This window comes from Hyperoodon ampullatus (genome assembly GCF_949752795.1).
Source record: "Hyperoodon ampullatus genome assembly, chromosome: 7".
Lineage (NCBI taxonomy): Eukaryota > Metazoa > Chordata > Mammalia > Artiodactyla > Ziphiidae > Hyperoodon > Hyperoodon ampullatus.
In genome coordinates this window covers 94,163,397-94,183,369 of record NC_136920.1, presented here as the reverse complement: position 1 = coordinate 94,183,369, position 19,973 = coordinate 94,163,397, and the positions used below count along the sequence as shown (strand labels likewise).

Genomic DNA, 19,973 nt, shown 5'->3' with positions numbered 1-19,973 from the left:
AGGGCACTGGGCCGGGGAGGCAGACGGGCCCTTGGAGCGCGGTGTCCGCCTCGGAGCCGCCGGGGGACGCGCGACGGAGCGCAGCCCACGTGCGTCGGCGCCGCGTCGCGGGCGCCCCGCGGCTGAGCCCCTCGGGGAGCCGCGCCCCGGCGCCGCGAACTAGCCTCCAAGTTAGGGCGAAGTTTGGCCGAGCCGCTCCCCGCCCGCCCGCGGCGCGCCGGGACCGCGAGGGCGGCGGTCCCCGGGGATGCGCCCACCCGGCCGCGGCGGGGTCCCCCCGGCGTCCCCTGCGCTGCTGCTCCTGCTGCTGCCGGTGCTTATGCAGCTGCTTGGGGCGCCGCGCAGCGTGGGCGCGGGGACCGGGGCTGGCGCGCCGTCTGAGCTGCGGGTCCGCGTGCGGCTGCCCGACGGCCAGGTGACCGAGGAGAGTCTGCAGGCGGACAGCGACGCCGACAGCATCAGCCTGGAGCTGCGCAAGCCCGACGGCACCCTCATCTCCTTCACCGCCGACTTCAAGAAGGTGAGGCACCCTCGCTCGCCCCGGGGGGACCTGCGTGCCTGAGCGCTCCGGGGTCCCATTCGCACCGAGGCCAGCAGACGGAAGACTGGGCCAGGAGAAGGACGCGACTTAGCCAAGGTCACGCCGGGCTCTTATCCACACCTCTTTGCCCTGCTCCCCAGCGCCTAGACCTGGCCCTTCATTCTCCCCCACGAACTGCTCTGCTGCCTTTCCGATTCTCCCCTCCAGCCTTTCACTTCTTCTCTCTGGGTGCCCAGGCCACCAGACCAGCTCCCCACTTCGTCTTTCAGCTCTCCGAGAGCCCCCTAGGTGCAGACCTACTTCAAGGGAGTCAATGTTAACAACCCCGTCTCCCTTTTTGGAGTCATTTTCTCAGGCTCTATCAGGGAAAAATCCTGGGCCAGGCATCAGAGGTCCTGGGTTCTCGCTGTGTGACTTAGGGCAAGTTCCTTTCCTTCTCCGGGCCTCCTTTCTCACCTCTGTACAGAGCAAGGGGGTGGCGCCAAGCCTCCCAGCCCTGACATCTTGGAGGCTATGTACTACCTCTCCTTGTTTCACTTTCCTGGGCTGGGGAAGGGGGTTCCTGGGAAGAGCTGCTTGTCCCATGTCCCTCCCAAGCCGAGGAGAAGCCACTTCTCCTCTTTGGTCCAAAAGTCTGGGAAACTTGTAGCGGAAGACCTGGGGAGAGGCCCCAGATGAGGTCCCCAGGCTTTGGGAGAGGTGCCACCTCTCACCCTGCTTGGCAGGAGGGCTGGCCAACCCCCAGTTTTGACCTAGATTGCAGGGAAGTGGGTAGAGACAGCGCGCGCGCGCGCGTGTGTGTGTGTGTGTGTGTGTGTGTGTGTGTGTGGTGGAGGGAACCAGTAGGGGGGCCTGGCCCCCCAGGATTGGGGCTGGGGTAGAGAGTGGAGGTGCTGGGCTTATCAGGAAGTGGGCCTGGAAGGGCGGTGAGTGACCAACGGTGACCCAGCAGCAGGAATCCTGGAGGGGAGGAAGGTGGGTGAGGTGTAGGTACACAAAGGGAGTCTCCTGATCACCTAAAGTCCCCCTCCCCAAGTTCCTCTCCTGATAAAGAGGCCCTGTGAGGCTCTGTCTCTGGGGGAGTGGAGAGGTGAGGCCCATGACATAGGCAGCAGCTGGGGAAGCCCAGGGCGGTGGGACTGTTGCCTGAGCCATCTCCCTCTCCTTCCTCTTAGAGACTGGGAGCTGGGGGGGTTGGGGGGGGGTAGAGTTTGGAGTGTCAGCTAGGGACCCAGCAGAACCGCCCGAAGAGAGTACCAGGTGGGAGGGTGGTGATTCTGTGGACGGTGGAAGTGGGGCTTGACGGCCGATCTGTCCCTGGACTACTGACTTTTCACTGACAAGGGATGTAGGGAGACCAGTGGCGGGTGGCAGGTTGGGGGTGGAGGGGCGGTTGAGTGTCGCAATGGGGAGGACTTTGCGACCCTTCCTCACTCAGCAGGCCCAAGCTAGGTCTCAATTCAGGTAGGGGCGGGTGAGTTTGTGTGTGGAGAGAGGGAAGCTGACTGGGCCAGAACACCCCCAGAGTCCCCACTTAAACTCCAGGGGAATTTTGTCAAGTCTCTTCTTTTCCTAGAAAATCCAAATAGTGGCTGGACCCTCCCCAGGAGACAGGGATCTAATCTTCCCCTCTGACCTTACACTGAAGCCCTTTGTCCTTGTGAGCGAGCCTCAGGTCAGCCTATGAGTCTCCCACCTTCCTGCCCACTGCGCATTGTTCTGTGGCTTTGCTGAAACCCTAGAGAGACTTCCCCGACCCTGGCACCTCTCTGGCAGCCAAGGCTGTGGCTAGGACACCGGTGAAAGAGTCAAGGGGTAGGGCTCAGCTTTTATAGCCTCTAGCTGCAGCATGGAAGATTTTATTGCTCTACCCTGAGGGCGAGGAGAGGGGAGAGGCGGGGTGGCAGTGGGGTGAAGGCCTGGGGATTGGGGCTGAGGGTGGAGTAGGAGGCTGACAGCCCAGTTAGAGAATCGATTTGGAGCTGATTGTAAGAGCCTCATTTTTATTTTTTTTTATTATTTTATTTTATTGTTTCTTGTTAGTTATTTTAAATATAGCAGTGTGTACATGTCAATCCCAAACTCCCTAACTATCCCTCCCCCCAAACCTTACCCCCTGGTAACCATAAGTTCCTTCTCTAAGTCTGTGAGTCTGTTTCTGTTTTGTAAATAAGTTCACTTACAGCATTTTTTTTTTTTAGATTCCGCATACAAACATTATTTCTCTTTCTCTGACTTACTTCACTCAGTCTGACAATCTGTAGGTCCATCCATGTTGCCGCAAATGGCCTTAAGAGCCACATTTTAATCCCCACCGCGGTTCAAACCACCACCCAGGTTTCCAGAGTGTGCTTTTCAGGTTAGCCTCTGACCCAGAAGCTGGCATTTCACACCCACCCCTGGCATCTCCAATTTCATCAGCAAGGGAGGGAATTGGGAGTGGAAGATACCAAAAGGGAACCAGCTTTCCAAGGTCCCCTCTGACTCTGGGTTTCTCAGATGGCCTGGGGCAGGGTGGAGTTGGGGAAGGCTGGGAGTGGGGTGGAATAGCCTTTATCTCCACCCCAGTCCACTGTCTGCATCGGCCAGAGCACCTTTTATACGGGATCCTTCTGGGGTGGGTCACCTCTCTTGTTGCCCGCCCAGTCCTCAAGATCTTTGGCAACTTTCCACGAGAAGCTTCTATCTAGAAGTAATGACGTTTCCTGTAGGAAAAAGTCCTGGATGTGGTGTTTCTTTTGTTTCCTGTACCAAGTCCATTTGGGGTGGTTTGGGAACAGTCCCTAGTCCACTTGGGAATAGTGACGTTGGCCATTTTGCACATTTGGGAGACAGTCCAGACTGAAACGAGACAGACCTGGTTTAACCCTGGGCAAGCTACGCGATCTGTCCAAGCCTTCATTTCTTCATCTGTAAAATGGGGATAATAATGGTACCGATCCCATGGCCATTGTGAGAACTAAACAGGGCAATGCATATGAAATACTCACTGTGTGTCAGCTGCTGTACTCAGTGCTCCAGATAGAAGCCAGTAACTTTCATAATCATGGTCCACATCGCATCTCAACGTGGACCTTCCCTGGTAAGCCTGGGTGCAAAGGGGTTGAATGACCGACCCAAAGTCACACGGAACGTCAGCACTGAGCCTGGAAGAGCCTTAATCCTTCATCATAAGCTTCTCGTTGAAGCTCCATTTATTAGTCAGAGTTCTCCTGCAAAACAGAAATAATAGGGTAGAAATACAGATCTACAGAAAGAGATTTTATCATGAGTGGTTGGCTCATACGGTTATGGAGGCTGAGTCCCACGGTCTGCTGTCTGTAAGCTGGAGGCCCAGGAAAGCCCATGTAGTTCCGGTCTGAGTCCACAGGCCTGAGAACCAAGCGCGTTGATGTCTGAGGGAAGGAGAAGATGGATGTCCAGCTCACACAGAGAGCAAATTTGCCCTTCCTCCACCTTTTTTGTTCTATTCACACCCTCAACAGATTGAATGATGCCCACCCACCCTGGTGAGGGCCACCTTCTACCCAGCCTACTACTTCAAATGCTAATATCTTTCCGAGACAGCCTCACAGACACACCCAGAAATAATGTTTTGCCACCTATGTGGGCATCTCTTAGCCCAGTGAAGTAGAAACATAAAGTTAACTATCACACTCCAAAATTGCTGGCCAGCCCCCTAGCAGGGAGCAGCCATCCCTGTCCTGTCAGTCTACTCAGGGCAGCAGCGAGGCCCCTTGTGCTGGATGCAATGCAGCCCTCTGTCTGGATGATCTCAACACACACACACACACACACACACACACACACACACACAACCACCACCACCACCACCACCACCACCACCACCACCACCCCACCCCCGCCCCTTCCACCCTCTCTGTTTGCCTCTGCCGGGACGGGTCTCTAACATGGCGTGGTCCTCCCCACACTGCCACACTGGACCTGAAGCCAGTAAAGCTGTAACAGTAATCAACCTGCTCCAGGACACGTAGCCTGGAGCCCGGGCAAGGATGACGAACTCCGCAAGCAGCTTGGAGCTACCAGTCACCACCATGAGTTACTTTAAGCCCTGCCCACAGGCTGCTGCCCATCAAGCAGATCAGGCTGCAGCTCTCAAAGAAGTGACATAGCTCAGTGACTCCCAAACTCTGCTGCACATTTGAATCGCCTGGGGAGCTTTAGAAAACCCCGAAGCCTAGGCTACACTCCAGACTAATTAAGTCCGACTGTCTGAGGGTAGGAACCAGGCCGACAGATTTTTAAAGAGCTCCTGGTGATTCCAATGAGCAGCAAAGTTTGGGAAGCACTGGCATAGCTGCTCCAGGGAAGGAGGGACGTGGAGGAGGTTTCAGGTTAGACTTAAATGAAGGTAGATCCCAAACTCAGTCACTTAGTTGAAACCTGTCATTCTACCCACAATAGTCCCTAATGTGTTTCAACAGCATATCGAGGCTTCATTCTCCGTGCCCTCAGTGCAGGAACTAAAATTCACCATACCCTCTCAACAAGCAGTGCTCTTCTTGAGAATCCAAAGCCTATGTATGTAATTATACCCAGATGTACAGACTTACTAGGCATATTAATAGCGGGCATGTCACCATCCCGGCTTTTGGTCTGACAGCCCTCTTGGTCCCCGTCCCCCAGGCTGCTGTGCCCGTCCAAGTGTCTCTTTCCCCTCTGTCTCCCAGTGTGAGTGTCTAAAAGCTGAGGGAGGGGATGAGTCATGTTCAGGCGGTTTGGTGCTGACTGGACAGGGAGGGTGGGGCTGAAAGATAAGAGAAAGTCCTGAGCAGCTGCGCAGGGGTGGGGGTGGGGGTCATGGCTGCGATGGGAGGAAGGAGCCACATCCAAATGCGTAGAGGGAGGGGGTCAAGAGGGGCCTCAGGCTGGCGCCAAGATAAGGGGAGCCATATAACAGGGTGGATGAGCTCGAGGTCACTCTGAGGGACCCAGGGAGATTGGAAACTTGCACCCTGCCCTGGGCCCCGATGCGTGAGTGGGAGCCGATGGGTGAGTGGGAGCCGAGGAAGGAACGGTCCAGAGAGCACCAGCGTCCCTGCCCTGGGGCTCCCCATCTAGGTGGGGGGAGCAGCTTCAGCCTGGGAGAGGTAGTCAGCAAAGATGTGGAATGTGCAAATGGCCACGTTGCTGCCTGAGGCTGTTTATTCTAACAGGATATCACATCACGGGGATTGCCAGGCAGGACAAGCTTTTAGAGTCCAGTCTCCCCCTACCCTGCCTGTGTTCGGTCCCTGCAGTTTGGTGATTTGTAGTAGGGGTATTTGTTGGAGAGGATGTCTTTTGGGGGAACAGAGGGCAGTAGAGGTGCTTACAGGAGAGGCCGAGAGTTTTTTGGTATCTAGGGTATTTCCCCACCCTGGCAGTTCATGAGAAGTCACCAGAAAGAATGATCCGGCTTGTGTCCGTGGGACCCTCCGGTCTAACAGCAGTCCCTCTGCCATGTCTGAGGAATTCCTCCCCGCATCAGAGATCGGCACCCCTGCCTCGAGGTTCAGCCCAGCTCCTGGAGTCTGGCAAGCATCTCCCACCCCCCAAACGCCTATGTCCAGATGGAGTCCTGGCAAAAGATCCCGGGTCAGGCAGTGAGGACTGCCACCTGGGACAAGTAAGTGGCCTGTTGGGATGCTGGGGAGAGGCAGAAGTGAGGTTCTTCCTCCGAGGCTTCCCAAGGTGCCCAGAGGTGGGGATGGTAGAACAAGAGGCCAGCTTTGAGGTAAGAATCACATATATCTGTGCCGTCAGTCACACATGACAGTTGCTTTCGCACGCCTGGCCTCATTCGATCCTCACCACTACATCACGCAGCAGGTATTGCTTCCATTTTGCAGATGTGCAAACTGAGGCTCAGAGCTATGAAGCGACTTGGACAGGATCAATAGCTAATGATCCAAGATTGGGACCCAGGGAGCCTTCCACTCTATTCTGACTGCCTGTGCTACTATGGCATATAAATGGGCTCCTTCTAGAAGGCTGAAGAAACCTGAATAGGGGAGGGGAGAAGGAAGAAGGAGACTGAAAAAAGCCTTGGTGCAGAGGAACAGATCGACAGAGAAAACCTCCTCTGTACAGATTTGGGCTGCGCCCCTCCCCCAGGCTCATCACAATCCCCCCACCCCACCCCTCCCACGAATTTTAAGTTTTGACCCCTTCACTGTGCCCGAGACACTCCCCGTTCCCCTCCCGCCATGGCCTCTGGAGAGGTGGGGGGTGGGGGGGAGGGGACCATTTTTAAAACATCTCACAGATACTACTGAGCACTCACTGTACATTTTCCTGCCCTTTACCAAGCTGTGTGACTTGACAAATCCCTTAACCTCTCTGAGCCCCAGGTTCAGACATGACACAAACACAGTGTGATGCTTGCAGGCGTGTTGTGAGAAGTGAGTAAGAGGCCTCAGCGAAGCAGAGGCCAGCGAAGGCACGTGAGAAGAGAAATAGCAGTTCTAGCCAGGGCCCCGGCCCTCCTTCCTCACGCTGTTAAGCAGATGGTTCCTGCTCTGGGGACCAAAGCATTATTAGGACTCCCATCCTTTCAGCTGGCAAGCATTGACGTGGCTGCTACCAAGGTTCCCACGAAGGGCTGGGGGCGGGGCAGGCGCTGGGGCTGGGAATGCAGGTGAGAGGGAAGCGTGGCGCCCCCCTCAGGAGCCCTGAGTCAGCAGGACGTTGGGGCGCAGTTGATCCACATAAACCCGCCCATTGTTCCTGGGGCAGTCGGGACAGTGGCGACCTTTGGGATTTGGCTGACAGAGCACTGGGGGCACTGGGAGCGGGCAGGCGGCACTGCCCCCAGCTGGTGGTGGCACTAATGTCCTGTAACAAGAAGCCTCTGTCCGGGCCCAGCCCTGAGGGTCTGCAGGCATCTCGTAATGGGAGCGGCCTACGTCCCGGGCACCGGCCAGGGAATGTGCTTGGCCTGGCTTTGGGTTGAGTCCATTCGCCTCTGTACCTGCTTGGAGAGACAGGGCAGAGGGGCCAAGGTGCCCCTGAGTGTGCCCCGGGGCAGCCAGCACGGGGAGAAGAGGGCATTGGTTCCTGGCTGCCCCTCCAGGGCGACCCCTCACCTCCCCAGTGCAGTGAAGTTCGTTCCTCTCTATAGCCATAAAGCAGCCCCGGCCAGGAGCAGCGCAATAAATACTTGGGTGGGCTCAGCCCGGGCCTCAGATCACCAACACTCCGGTGTGACGACGGGAAGGAGACCAAGATGGTAGAGGAAACTCTCAGGAGACAGCGTCAGCCGTCCAAGGGCAAAGAGGAAAGCGGGGTTGGTGCTTTGTGGAGACCCTGGAGAGGTGGCCTTCAGCCTGGGCTGTGCTGCCACCGTGGCACAGAGGTGGGCTGGGAGAGGGGCTTTGAGGGAAGAGCAGCTCCGCCATCAGGCCCGCTTAGTCTTCGGGTCCCCTGTGGTGCAAGGCTGGGCTGGCAGCAAGGTCTGAGACAGGACAGCCCCCGCCACCGCTCCCCACGGCGGGGCTGAGGAAGGGCCCTGGGAGGGTGGGGAGCTGGGAGCTGGTGACGGGAAGGCAGCAGGAGGACAGAGGAGGAGGGGAGGTCGGCCAGGCTGAGGCTGGGGCAGCGAACACAGGGGAGGATGCCTACGAGGGGGTGTGCGTGCCTTGAGGCAGGGGAGTGTAACAGCATGTGTGCAGAGGCTTGTGTGTGAGATGGGGTGTGAGACATGGCGTGTGAGACTTTGGGGGAATTCAAGGAGGGAGGGAGGGTGTGGGAGAGACTGTCGGAAGGAGGTGGGCCTGTGAGACAATCTGTGAGGGCTGCCACGTGTGACTGAGAGAAAGGGGGAGATGGGGAGGCTCCCCGGAGACGCTGTGAGGGAGGAAACGTGCTCATAGGAGCAACGGTGTGACGGAGAAGGGACCGTGCAGCCGAGCCGCAGCGTGGGCCCTGGCGGGAGGGGCCTGGGGGGCCTGGGTGCCGCTGGCTGAGGGGTGGGAGACGGTGGGAGAATCAGCACGTCTGGGTGAAAGATTATGGCCATGGGACCCATGAATGGGGGAAAGCAAGTGTCTGTCTGTGCGTACAGTTACGATTCGACTTGGCTGCAAGTAACATAAAACCCCACAGCAGCCGAAGCAAGAGAGAAGTTTGTTTCCCTCTTTCAGTCTTATCTAAGGCTGGAAGCCGGCCGTTGGGCTGATATGACAGCGTCACAGTCATCAGCGCTCTGGAGGGCTCGGTCTGTGGGGTTGCCACCCGTCCCCAACACTGAGCTTTCCCTGGAGCTTCTCCCCAGGAAGGCAGCAGCAGAGGCCTGGCATGGGCTGTCTACTCTGGGAAGTGCAGAGAGCTGCCCCCTGCTTTTCCCAGAACAGCCTTTTCTCTGTGAGATACAGTGGATCTCAGGCAGCGTGGCAGGGAGTGGACGCAGAGAATAGAATATTTGGGAAGGGGCTCAGCGGGGAGCTCAGAAGAGCAGAAAGATCACTGGATTAAGTCAGGAGATCTGGGCTCCTGGGCCTGGCTCTGCAGCTGTGTGACCTTGAAGGTCACGTCCACTGCTGGAACCTCACTGGAGCGTGAACTAAATGATCCCCTAAATCTTCTAGAAGCCCAAATCACAGCTGTAGGACGACCAGCCTGCAGAAGCCCAGTTACAAGGAAGCCCGAGAAGGAAGAGCCGTCTTCTTTTTGGAGGCCCCAGAGCACTGGTCCATTCGCTCAGCTGTGTGCCAGACTCTGAGGATACTGCATAAATAAGTGGAGCCGCTGTCTGGGGCTGCGGCACAACACGAAGGGCCTGGGGGACTTGTTGCCCGGGCAGAAGACGCCACATGAGGATGGGGCCCTCTGCCGAGGCGCTTAGGTCAGATGCACACTGGCCCAGCACAGCTCAAGTTTCTGATTCAGCTTTAAGCCAGAGATCCATTCATGTCCTACCCTGGCTCAAAACCCAGCCATGACGCCCGGTGATCTGCTAGATGAAGCTCAGACTTCTTGGCTGGGCTCTCAGACACTGTGCCCTGCCCTCCTGCCTGCCAGCCTCTTCCTTCCACACTCAGCCCTCCCCTCCCCGGTACTCCCCTCACTTTCCTCGGGACCCTGGCCTGCTCTTGTTTGCCCACTCAGTGCTTCATTTATTCATTTCCAGATAGGTACTGAGTGTATTCAGGGGGTGGGGATACACTGCAAATAAGATACTATCCCAGCCTCAAGGAGTTGAGTCTGGAAGGAAAGAGATCATTGCAGACACAGTGGGATTCGTGCTCTGGAGGCGAGGGGTTGGGCCTGGCCCACTCGGCTGGAGGGTTGGTGAGGGCAGGGGTGATGGATGCATTTGAACTGAGTCCTGAAGGATGATGGGCAGAAGGGGACAGCTCATCCCTGGCAGAGGCATCAGCTCATGGAAAGGCACATGGCCTCGCTCATTCTGGGAACCGCCATCTCTTTGGTTCAATGCTCAGAGCTGTCAGCAAAGATCTGGATGCCAGCCTCTGGGGGGTACACTTTATGGTGAGGACAAAAGGAGCCTTGGAAGGGCACTGGGCCAGATTGTGTGACAGTAGCGTGGAGGGATGGATGGGGTGGGGGCATTAAGAGGCCTTCGTACCTTCCCATCTTCTGTCCATGCCTCTCTCTTTGCTAGAAAGCCACCCATCCTTTGACTGTCCAGAACCACTGAAATGTCCTTCGCTCTAGGAAGCCTTCCCTCCCTCCACCCCTCCCAGCCCCATCCCTAAGGGGACAAAAAATGCTCCCTCATCCATCCTTTGCCCTATAGCATTTTGCATAAACCTCACCCTAGGCCTCATCCTAGTGCGCTGACTTCAGTTGTAGGTCAACCTCTCCTATGAGCCCCTTAAAGACAGGAGCCTTGGCCTTGGTCTTGCCCACTCCCCTGCCCCGCCCTGGCGCCTGTGAAGGCTCTGCCCTGGGTGATGCTAATCAGTGCCGTCCCACAGATTTGCCGATTACCTGCAAGCTGCAGCAGTCACCTGACTTCTCTGGGCCTCAGGTACATCTCTGGGAGAAACATTTTTTGTCCTGCCTCTGCAGGTCTGGAGTAGATCACAGCTGGAGCAAGGCCAGGGATTGCAGCAATAATAGAGGAACTTAAGGAATCCAGCCCACTCTGTTCTGAGACCTTTCACTCATTTTTCCTCACAGTAATCCCTTGGGGTGTAGGTATTGTTAGTTGTACTCATTTTACACATGGGGAAACTAAGATACAGAGAGGTTAAGTAACTCCCTCAGGGTTACAGGGCTCGTATCAGCAAAGCCAGGATTTGGACGCGGCCAGCACTGGCTCCGGAGCCTTTGCTCTTAACTACCGTGCTGTTTGGGAACCTTAAAACCACCCCCAAAGGACTTCGGCAAATGCTCTCTCCGTGGCCATACCCTCTGTGTGGCCCAGTTTCAGCCCTGGTACTGTCCACTCCGCTTCTTCCTGGTGGCCTGTCTCCTGGTGGGCTGGAGGTTCCCGGGAGCTCATGGGAGAAGAAGCCTTATAGAAACTGCCCATCTTGGGAACCCCAGCTTGAGTCCTGGGCCTGAGGAGCCTGCCATGGGCTCTTCCCCAGCTGTGTGGTCTTGCCTTGGAGGGTTAGGGCACCTCTGGGTGGATCATCCCAGGGGACTCTCGGGCAAGCAGGAAACCTGGGGGCCAGGCATGCATCTGGCCTGGGCTTAGCATCTGGCCAGGTGTTCCTTGGAGCAGGGAGACCTGTCCCGCTGCCCTGCCCTCTGTGCTGGAGGGAAAGGGGGCTCTGGAACCTTAGTAGCGAGTCTAAGGTGTGGGGAGTAGAAGGTGGGAGGGACACTGGTCATGATGACGGAGCCAAAGAGATCCAGATGCTTGGGCTGCTGTCTCCCTCCCGGGGCTCAGCACATGGAGTATGGTTTCCCGGAGACATAGGATTAAGAAGGCTGGAGAATTCAGGGCTTAAAGAGGCTCCGGGCAGGGCAGGCAGAGGGCGTAGAAGGGTGATCCTGCGTCATCTCGCCCTGATGTTTGCGTCAGATGCTGTTGTCTGTTAGTCACCCAGAGCCTTGAATAGGAGCCGCCACGTTCCCAGGGCAGGTCTGCAGAGGACATACAGACCAGCGCCTATGGGCACAGCTGGAAGAGGGCACTGCCTTCTCATCCTGGCTCTACCACTCGCCAGCTGTGTGGCCTAGGGCAGACCACACTTTCTCTCTGGGCCTGAGCTTTAGTTTCTTTAACTGGGCATCAAAGAAATTGGACTCGTTGATCTAGGACACAGCTGTGCATTGTGGTTGTGAGAGCTTGGATTTTGGAGTCAGGCTGCCTGGGTTAAAATTCTGGCTACATTTCCTCTTGGTCCCATGACCTTGAACAAGTTATCCATTCCAAACTCGGTAATAATCATAGTTCCTATCTCCTTTTGTTATAAAGATTTTAAACAGGATGATACATCCTTTTTGACTCATGGTAACAATGACTTGTCCCTTCCAGTTATAAACTTCAATAAATCTTTGTCCTACACAAATAAATAGGAGATATAGAGGAAATCTACTGCAACAAAAAAGTTCTCATCCCCTCGCTCCACCCCCAGTCAAGTTCCCATTTTGGTAGCGTTTTGTTCTTGTTGTTGACATTGTTGTTTAATACAGAAGCAGGGAAAATAACAGATTCTGTTCGCCCCCTGGTCTGGTCTAAAAGTTCAAATTCTTCCTCCTGCTAATGGTAGATGGGTGATATCCAAGCAATGAGGCCACTTGGGGCATCCCTCAGACCACAGGCGGTGACACGTGCCTGTGGTATCGGAGAAGATGCTGTGAATATACCAGATGGGTTCTTTTAAAGGGTCATTGCTGAAATTACCCCCGAGGTGGAATTTGGATCCTGCCTGGGGGTCCTGCCAGGGACATCCGCCTGACTCAGCCCCGGGAGGGAAAGTCTGGTATCAAGTCTTACCTGGCAGGAACTGAGCCCAGAACAGAAAATGCACAAGTGTACCAGCCTCCAGTCTCTCCTCAAACGACCTGAGGGGGTGGAAGATTGGATGGCCCAGGCTGGCGGGGCAAGCAGATCCCAGCCTCCTGGCCTGAGAGTGGATTTCCTGTGGAGAGGAAGCTGAGATTATCCGAGCTCTGATTCACTTTGCCTGCAAGTCTGGGACCATGAGGAACCTTATGGAACCTTTCTCACCAGCTGGGTCTCAGTTTCCCTTTCTGCAATCTTGGCGGAAAATCTCCCTGGACACTCCCAGCCCTCAATGCTCCAGAGATCATTTACGGTGAAAGGAAGTAGGGAAATGTCCTTGTAGAGTCAGAGGACTTCCAGAGGGCATGGGGGTTTGTGTGAGGACAGCACTGACTAGTTTCAGATCACCTGGGACACTTGCTGGTCACCTGCAGCGATGACAGTGGCCCCGGCTAGCCCCGCTGAGCACGCACTCCGGGCGGACATGCTGCTGTGCTTTCCCCCCACACTAACTCATTTAGTCTTCACTGTAAGCCTCCAGGTAAAAGTGGCATCATCCCCATTTCACAAACGAGGCTTAGAGAAGGTGGGAGATAGACCTGTATGCCGGCTAATACAGTGTAGACTTGGAGTGGAACCCTGGGCCCCTCACTGCCTGTACTGGAATCCAAGGGGGACCTTCAGGCCCTGTTCTCAGAGCATTTCACTCTGGCACATGGACAGTAAGCGCTCAGTGCATGGGGGCTCTCAGCGGGCGAGGCCAGGGCACGCACATTGAAGGATGCGTAGCTACACAGGGCTGTATCCCCTCCGGGCTGGTGCAGGGCCATTGGGGTTCCTGGTGGAGAACCATCATTGTGGCTTGGGTCCCTCCCAGGCAGGGGGGCTCTTGACAGATTCAGACCACTTCTGACTGGGACCTGCTGGCTTCTCACTGCGAGGTGTTAGCCAAGGCGCAGAGATGGGTGAGAGCAAGGGACACCTCAGGTGCCCAGGGTTCCAGCAGCCAGATTGGGAAGGGGACCTGGTCCCACCGCCCTTCTCCCTTCTCCTTCTGCACCCGCCCCCAACCTCTCTGATTCATGCAGTGCATCAGTGACAGGAAAGAGCCCTTGGCCTGCTGGTAATGCCATTAGTAACCCCGAGGAGAAAGGGGAAGTGGAGAGGGAAGGGGAAAGGTGAGCCATCCCGGCTCCCTCAGGCTAGAAGGCCGCGACAGCTGCTGCTGCGACTGCCCTTAACCCCACCCTGACCCCACTGCCTCGATCTGAGATGCAGGTGGCTAGGAGCCTGGCTGACCAGAAGCTCCGGGGCCATTCTCCCCAAACCTACTGAATGGGAAAGTCAGCGAGAGAAACTCTAGAATCTGTACTTGTAAAAATGCAGCCCCCGCCATGATGCCGTAGTCAGGTGGTTGTAGGGGCCCTGACTCACCCTGATCAGGGTGATATGGGGGTACCACCAAGGGGAAGCATCAGCTATGAATGAACCAGGAGCCAAAAGGGGTGCTGTTTCCTTTAAGGTGACGTTCTGTACTTTTAAACAATTTTGTTTTGGAAAGCTTTCCAGCAGTTCACTATGTGAATTTTCCAGGAGGCTTTGGAACATCTGGGGTATGTTCTTTCTTTTAAGTCACAGGTTTAAACGGGAAAGAGAAAAATTTCCAGGCCAGCAAGAGGGAGGCATCTATTGCAGGGCAGCGTCCAGGCCTGTGTCCTCTGCAGGGTCTGAGCTGAGCACTGGGTGGGCTGGTGAGGAGGCCCCACCCCCTCTGGCCGGTTCCCATTCTTCTGCTTTCTCCATCAGGATGTGAAGATCTTCCGGGCCCTGATCCTAGGGGAGCTGGAGAAAGGGCAGAGCCAGTTCCAGGCCCTCTGCTTTGTCACCCGGCTGCACCACAATGAGATCATTCCCAGCGAGGCTATGGCCAAGCTCCGACAGGTGAGTGCCCACCCCAGACCTGCCCCAGAGCCCTCACCCCCGCAGCCGACTCCTGGCCTGGACCCTACCCCAGCCCCAGTCTCCCACCCAGCCCCTGACCCACCTGATCGCTGGCACCCCACTCTTACACTCTAGTCCCGAACCCTTTAAATATGCCAGACCTGACCCCATAACCCCAGATCCCTAATCTGCCCTGAAACCCCATCTCCCAGATTCTGCCAGTCCCCTAATCTCAGCTCCTCCCCGTTTATGATGGAGGCAGGTCGGATCTGCCATCAGGCCCAGGGCCACCACTCATCATCCCGGTGACGCTGGACAAGTCACCTCGCCTTCAAAACCCCTATTTTCTTACTGAGAGATGGGTTATGGTGAGAATTAAGTGGGATAGTGCATGTTAAGTGTTCAGTGCAGCCTTGGAAACCCTCAGCCTCTTGCCCTCTGCTCCCGGTCCCTTCCCGTCTCCCCGGCCTCATTTAAGTTCCCTGAACTATCCAGCAGGAGCTGTCCGAGGCCCCTCCCTTTTACCTGCTTTTCCCAGAGTGACTCAGTTGCCTGGATGTTGGAGAATACAGGGCCCCAGAGGTCACTGACCCTGGGACAGTTCGCCTCGCCTGCCCACCTCCAACGCCACCCCCCAGCAACGTGTCAGAATTCTCCCTCAGGCCCCAGAGGTCAGCCCGGCGGCCGCTGGCTGAAAAGGCTTGACTGCGCCCTGGGTATCCGTTTCTCCGCCAGTTGGAGGGGGGCTGGGTGCCCCTTGACTGCCACCCTGCCGGTGGCCCCAAGGATCTGAAGACAGCCGGCGTGGGCTTGTCTGACTCTCAGCGACCAGGGAAAGAGTGGGCAGGGGGCCTTGTGAGGCCGGGTGGGAACGGCTCTCCTCCACGCAGAAAAATCCACGGGCAGTGCGGCAGGCTGAGGAGGTGCGGGGCCTGGAGCAGATGCACATGGACGTCACCGTGAACTTCAGCCAGGGGGGCCTGCTGAGCCCCCATCTCCGCAACGTGTGTGCCGAGGCCGCGGATGCCATCTACACCCGCCAGGAGGACGTCCGGTTCTGGCTGGAGCAAGGTCAGCTGGGTGCTGCCCGCTGCCATATCGTCTCAGATATGATGGGGAGCAATGACGAGATATGGGGGGTCTAAACCCAGCTGGGACTGGTCAGGGAAGGCTTCCTGGAGGAAGTGATGCCTGTGTGGCTGTTTACTGAGAGGAGTCAGCAGATGAAAGGAGCCAATTCCAGGTAGGGACGCGGAGAACTATGACTGTGCTAGGCCCCGGGGAGGGAATGCCCAGGCAAAGCCCCCCTCATCCCTGCCCTTCGTGAGAACACAGATGGAACCTTCTGTCCTGGGACATGGGCACAGGAACCAGGGTCTGGATGGGGCCCAAAGATGCCCATTCCCCCCTGCTACCTCTTCTGCCACCTCTCCGAGATGAGCTCCTCCCTCTCCCTTCACACCTTCCCAGGATCCTTGAGAACGCCTCCCATCTTTACACGGTCCCTGCCTTGCCGGCCTGTGGGACCTCACTGCTGGCCCATCTCTGGGTCACCTTTCCCAGGACTGTCCTGAAGTCAGACAGACCTGGGATTCAGTCCTGACTCCCCTACCTACTGTGTGACCTCAGCCAGATGGTTAAACCTCTCTGGGCCGGTTTTCCCATCTGTAAAACAGGGATGATAACACTTAGCCCATAGGGGTGCCAGGATGCCTGAAGGGGCCATGCCAGGAGGCCCCTCCCCTCCCCTATCCCTGACCTCCGCCTTCTCCCCCAGGTGTGGACAGCTTCGTGTTCGAGGCCCTGCCCAAGGCCTCAGAGCAGATGTTGCTGCCTCGCTGTGGGCAGGTGGGGGACTGCGGGAAGCCCTGCGTCTGCCGCTACGGCCTGAGCCTGGCCTGGTACCCCTGCATGCTCAAGTATTGCCACGGCCGTGACCGCCCGACACCCTACAAATGTGGCATCCGCAGCTGCCAGAAGAGCTACAGCTTCGACTTCTACGTGCCTCAGAGGCAGCTGTGCCTCTGGGATGAGGACCCCTAGCCAGCTTGGGATGAGGGGTGGTCCCGGAGGCAGCTGCTTGGGGCCCACTGCTCCTCCCCCAGCCGCCAGAGCGGGTGGCCACCCCCTTCCCTCCTCCTAATCCCGGAGCCTCTGCCCTCCGACTTGTCACTGTGAAAAGGGGTGTGGCACGGCAGGGGTTAACTCATGAAGGCAGCCCCCCCACTCCCATGGGGACGGAGGGAGGAGGGGGTTCTCCAAGCTTGCCACCCCCATCTCCCCTGAAATGTTCGCTTTCAAGCAACCAAAATACGACAGCGTGACTCTCCTATTTAACTCTTGGCAGGTTTAGACCCCGGAAGGTGTCGATGCCTGTGACACCCACCTCCCCACGCCCAGGCCCCTGCCCCACCCTCCAGAAGGAGCTGGCCCCTGTGCACCTTCCCACTGCCCAACAGGGAGGGGATCCTTGCCCCAGAGAGGGGGCAGTGCCGACAGCGGATCTCAACACATTCCTCTCACTACTGGCCTCTGAGGCTGCCCGGGGCCAGCTGGGGGCCCCCCACCCTGAGACAGACCGCAGGTGCCTTTCCGCAGACCTGGACTTTGCCAAGGGAGCTGGAGCCCGGCTTGCACCCTCGAAGCAGAAATATTTTTGTAAGGTTTTGAGGCAGGGAGGGAGCATGAAGTATGAGGAAAACTTGAATCCCAGATTTTTAATGCAAAGTATTTATCATTTGTACCAGAAATAAAAGTTTAAATTTTTACTTGGCTGATAGCTCTAGACTCAGAGTTCTGAGAGAACTTTTGGCCAATGCTGCCACCTGGTGTCAGGAGAACTGTCCCTGTGCTCTTGGTGACCCATCTTGGGACAACAGCTCCTAAAGCACCTACTGTGTGCTCAGCCTTGTGTTGGGGGGAGAGGATGTAGATGGGGGTGGGTATTATTAGGAAAAGATATGACAAAATTTATGCACTTAAGAAGATGAGACATACATAGACGGGCAAGCCAGGCAGTAAAAGACCCCGTGACATAGACTGAGACGTGAGATATGGTGAAAACTCTGGAATCAGACTTCCAGGGGTCAAATCCTGGGCATGATTTTTTTTTAAAATTTATTTTATTGAAGTATAGTTGATTTACAATGTTGTGTTAGTTTCTGGTGTATAGCAAACTGATTCAGTGATTACATAGATATAATAGTTTGCATTTGTTAGTCCCAAACTCCCAGTCCACCCTTCCCCCACCCCCTTCCTCCCCTCCCCCTTGGCAACCACAAGTCTGTTCTCTATGTGAGGCTGTTTCTGTTTTGTAGATAAGTTCATTTGTGTCATATTTTCGATTCCACATGTAAGTGATATCATATGGTATTTGTCTTTCTCTTTCTGACTGACTTCACTTAGTATGATAATCTCTAGGTCCGTCCATGTTGCTGCAAATGGTATTGTTTCATTCGTTTTTACGGCTGAGTAGTATTCCATTGTGTATATGTACCACATCTTTTTTTATCCATTCACCTGTCAGTGGATATTTAGGTTGTTTCCATGTCTTGGCTATTGTAAATAGTGCCGCTATGAACATAAGGGTGCATGTAAATATCTTTTCGAATTAGAGTTTTGTCCAGATATATGCCCAGGAGTGGAGTTGCTGGATCATATGGTAACTCTAGTTTTTGGAGGAACCTCCATACTGTTTTCCACAGTGGCTGCACCAATTTACATTCCCACCAACAGTGTAGGAGCGTTCCCTTTTCTCCACAGCCTCTCCAGCATTTGTTATCTGTAGACTTTTTAATGATGGCCATTCTGACCAGAGCAAGGTGATACCTCACTGTAGTTTTGATTTGAATTTCTCTGTTAGTGAGGTTGAGCATCTTTTCATGGGCCTGTTACTGGCCATGATTCTTTTTTTTTTTTTTTTTTTTTTTTTTGTGGTACGCGGGCCTCTCACTGTTGTGGCCTCTCCCGTTGCGGAGCACAGGCTCCGGACACGCAGGCTCAGCGGCTATGGCTCACGGGCCCAGCCACTCTGCAGCATGTGGGATCTTCCCGGACCGGGGCACGAACCCGTGTCCCCTGCATCGGCAGGCGGACTCCCAACCACTGCGCCACCTGGGAAGCCCCCATGATTCTTATTTGCTGTGCAATCTTGAGTTACTTTACCTCTCTGTGCCTCAGCTCTCTCAGCTATAAAATGGGCTGAATTGTGAGACTGAAGTGAATTTATACGTGTCAAGTGTCCAGCACATAGTGAGTGCTCACTGTGTTAGTTGCTATTAATATAGTTACCATTAGTGAAAAGAGCAGACGTTTCCTCATTTATAAACCCGAGACAGTGGAGCCAGACATCCTGAAGGCCCCTTCACTTCAAGAGTATCTTCTAGCATAAAGAGGCTGTAATATGAAGTGCTGGGCTGGGCACTGAGTACTTCCAAGGAGGAGGGATGTGCAGGCTGAGTTGATTGGGGAGGGTTTCCTGGACGAGATGGGACGTGGGTTGAGGCTGCAGGCTGGTAGGGATTTGGCAAGGTGGAGGGGACCGTGTGGGCACAGGGCAGAGACTGGAGTCTTTCAGGTGTTGGGCAAGTCCCAGGGGTCCCAACTCCTTAGGAGGGAGGAGGCTGGGAGTCAGAGCCTTCCTCACAGGCCTTGGAGAAGGAAGGGGACTGGCAGGGCTGTCCCCCTTACTCTGCTCCCCAGCACCCCTGGAACAGGCTGCTGCTGCCCCTTGAACTGTGCTGGCCAGAGGGGTGTGTTGGGTGCTGGGCTTGCTTGATGGTCAAGTTAGTGGTAGGGGAGCGGGGAGACATCCTTTTCAAGTGGGCGTGCCTCTCTCTGAACCTGTTTTCAAGGACCAGCTTCAGCCGTGCTGGGGGGCAAGTTGGGGAGGCCTTCCTCCCCAAGCCTTTTTCCCCTTCTCCTCCTGCTCAGCCCCTGCTCCGGGTGAGGGAGGGGATTACTTGGAGAAGGCATCTCCCACCCCTCTTAACTCTGTGGGTGTGTCTTCATTGCTGGGGGTGGTGATCCCCAAACCATATGCCTTCCCTACTCACTTCCAAATAGCCAAGAATAATACTTTTTTAAAAAGTAATGTTTTCAAGACTTGGAGTGTTTTTCTGATCTTCTTTGGGGAGGGGGGGATTAGCACCTCCACGCCTGCCTGTCTCCTGCAGGGAGGGGCCTCCTGGACACTGTCACTACAGACCACCCTGCCTGGGGCCCCTTCTCGGTCTCAGGGCATGGAGATGAGGATTAAGATTCCCTGTGACTTTGGCCTGACCCTATGCTCAGACGAAGTCCACGCCTCCCATCATTCCAAGGAACCCTCCCAACCTCCCCAGCCAAGCTCTGGCTCTGCCACGGTGCCTCCAATTGGAAGTCTCCTATTTGTGTGCATCAGACTCAGAGCTTGTTACATAGATGTAGATGGTCAGCTATGTGCGAGATAAGGCTTTACTTTCCTCAAAAGTCCTTTGTGGATGTGAGAAAACACCTGCGAGAGGTAATATACCTACGATAGTACTCATTTCTTCAGGGTTTACAAAGTGCCTTCATACAAATGAG

General features: G+C 55.7%; 1 protein-coding gene across 1 annotated transcript; it reads left to right on the top strand.

Moving 5' to 3' along the window:
* Positions 1 to 247: 247 nt before the first annotated feature.
* Positions 248 to 16,451, top strand: OAF (out at first homolog; the record flags this gene model as incomplete). The annotated part of the gene is made up of 4 exons (XM_079708683.1): positions 248 to 520; positions 14,274 to 14,408; positions 15,299 to 15,479; positions 16,186 to 16,451. The coding sequence occupies 4 exons, from the start codon at positions 248 to 250 to the stop codon at positions 16,449 to 16,451; spliced, it is 855 nt and encodes a 284-aa protein (XP_079564809.1).
* Between the last annotated feature and the right edge of the window lie 3,522 nt (positions 16,452 to 19,973).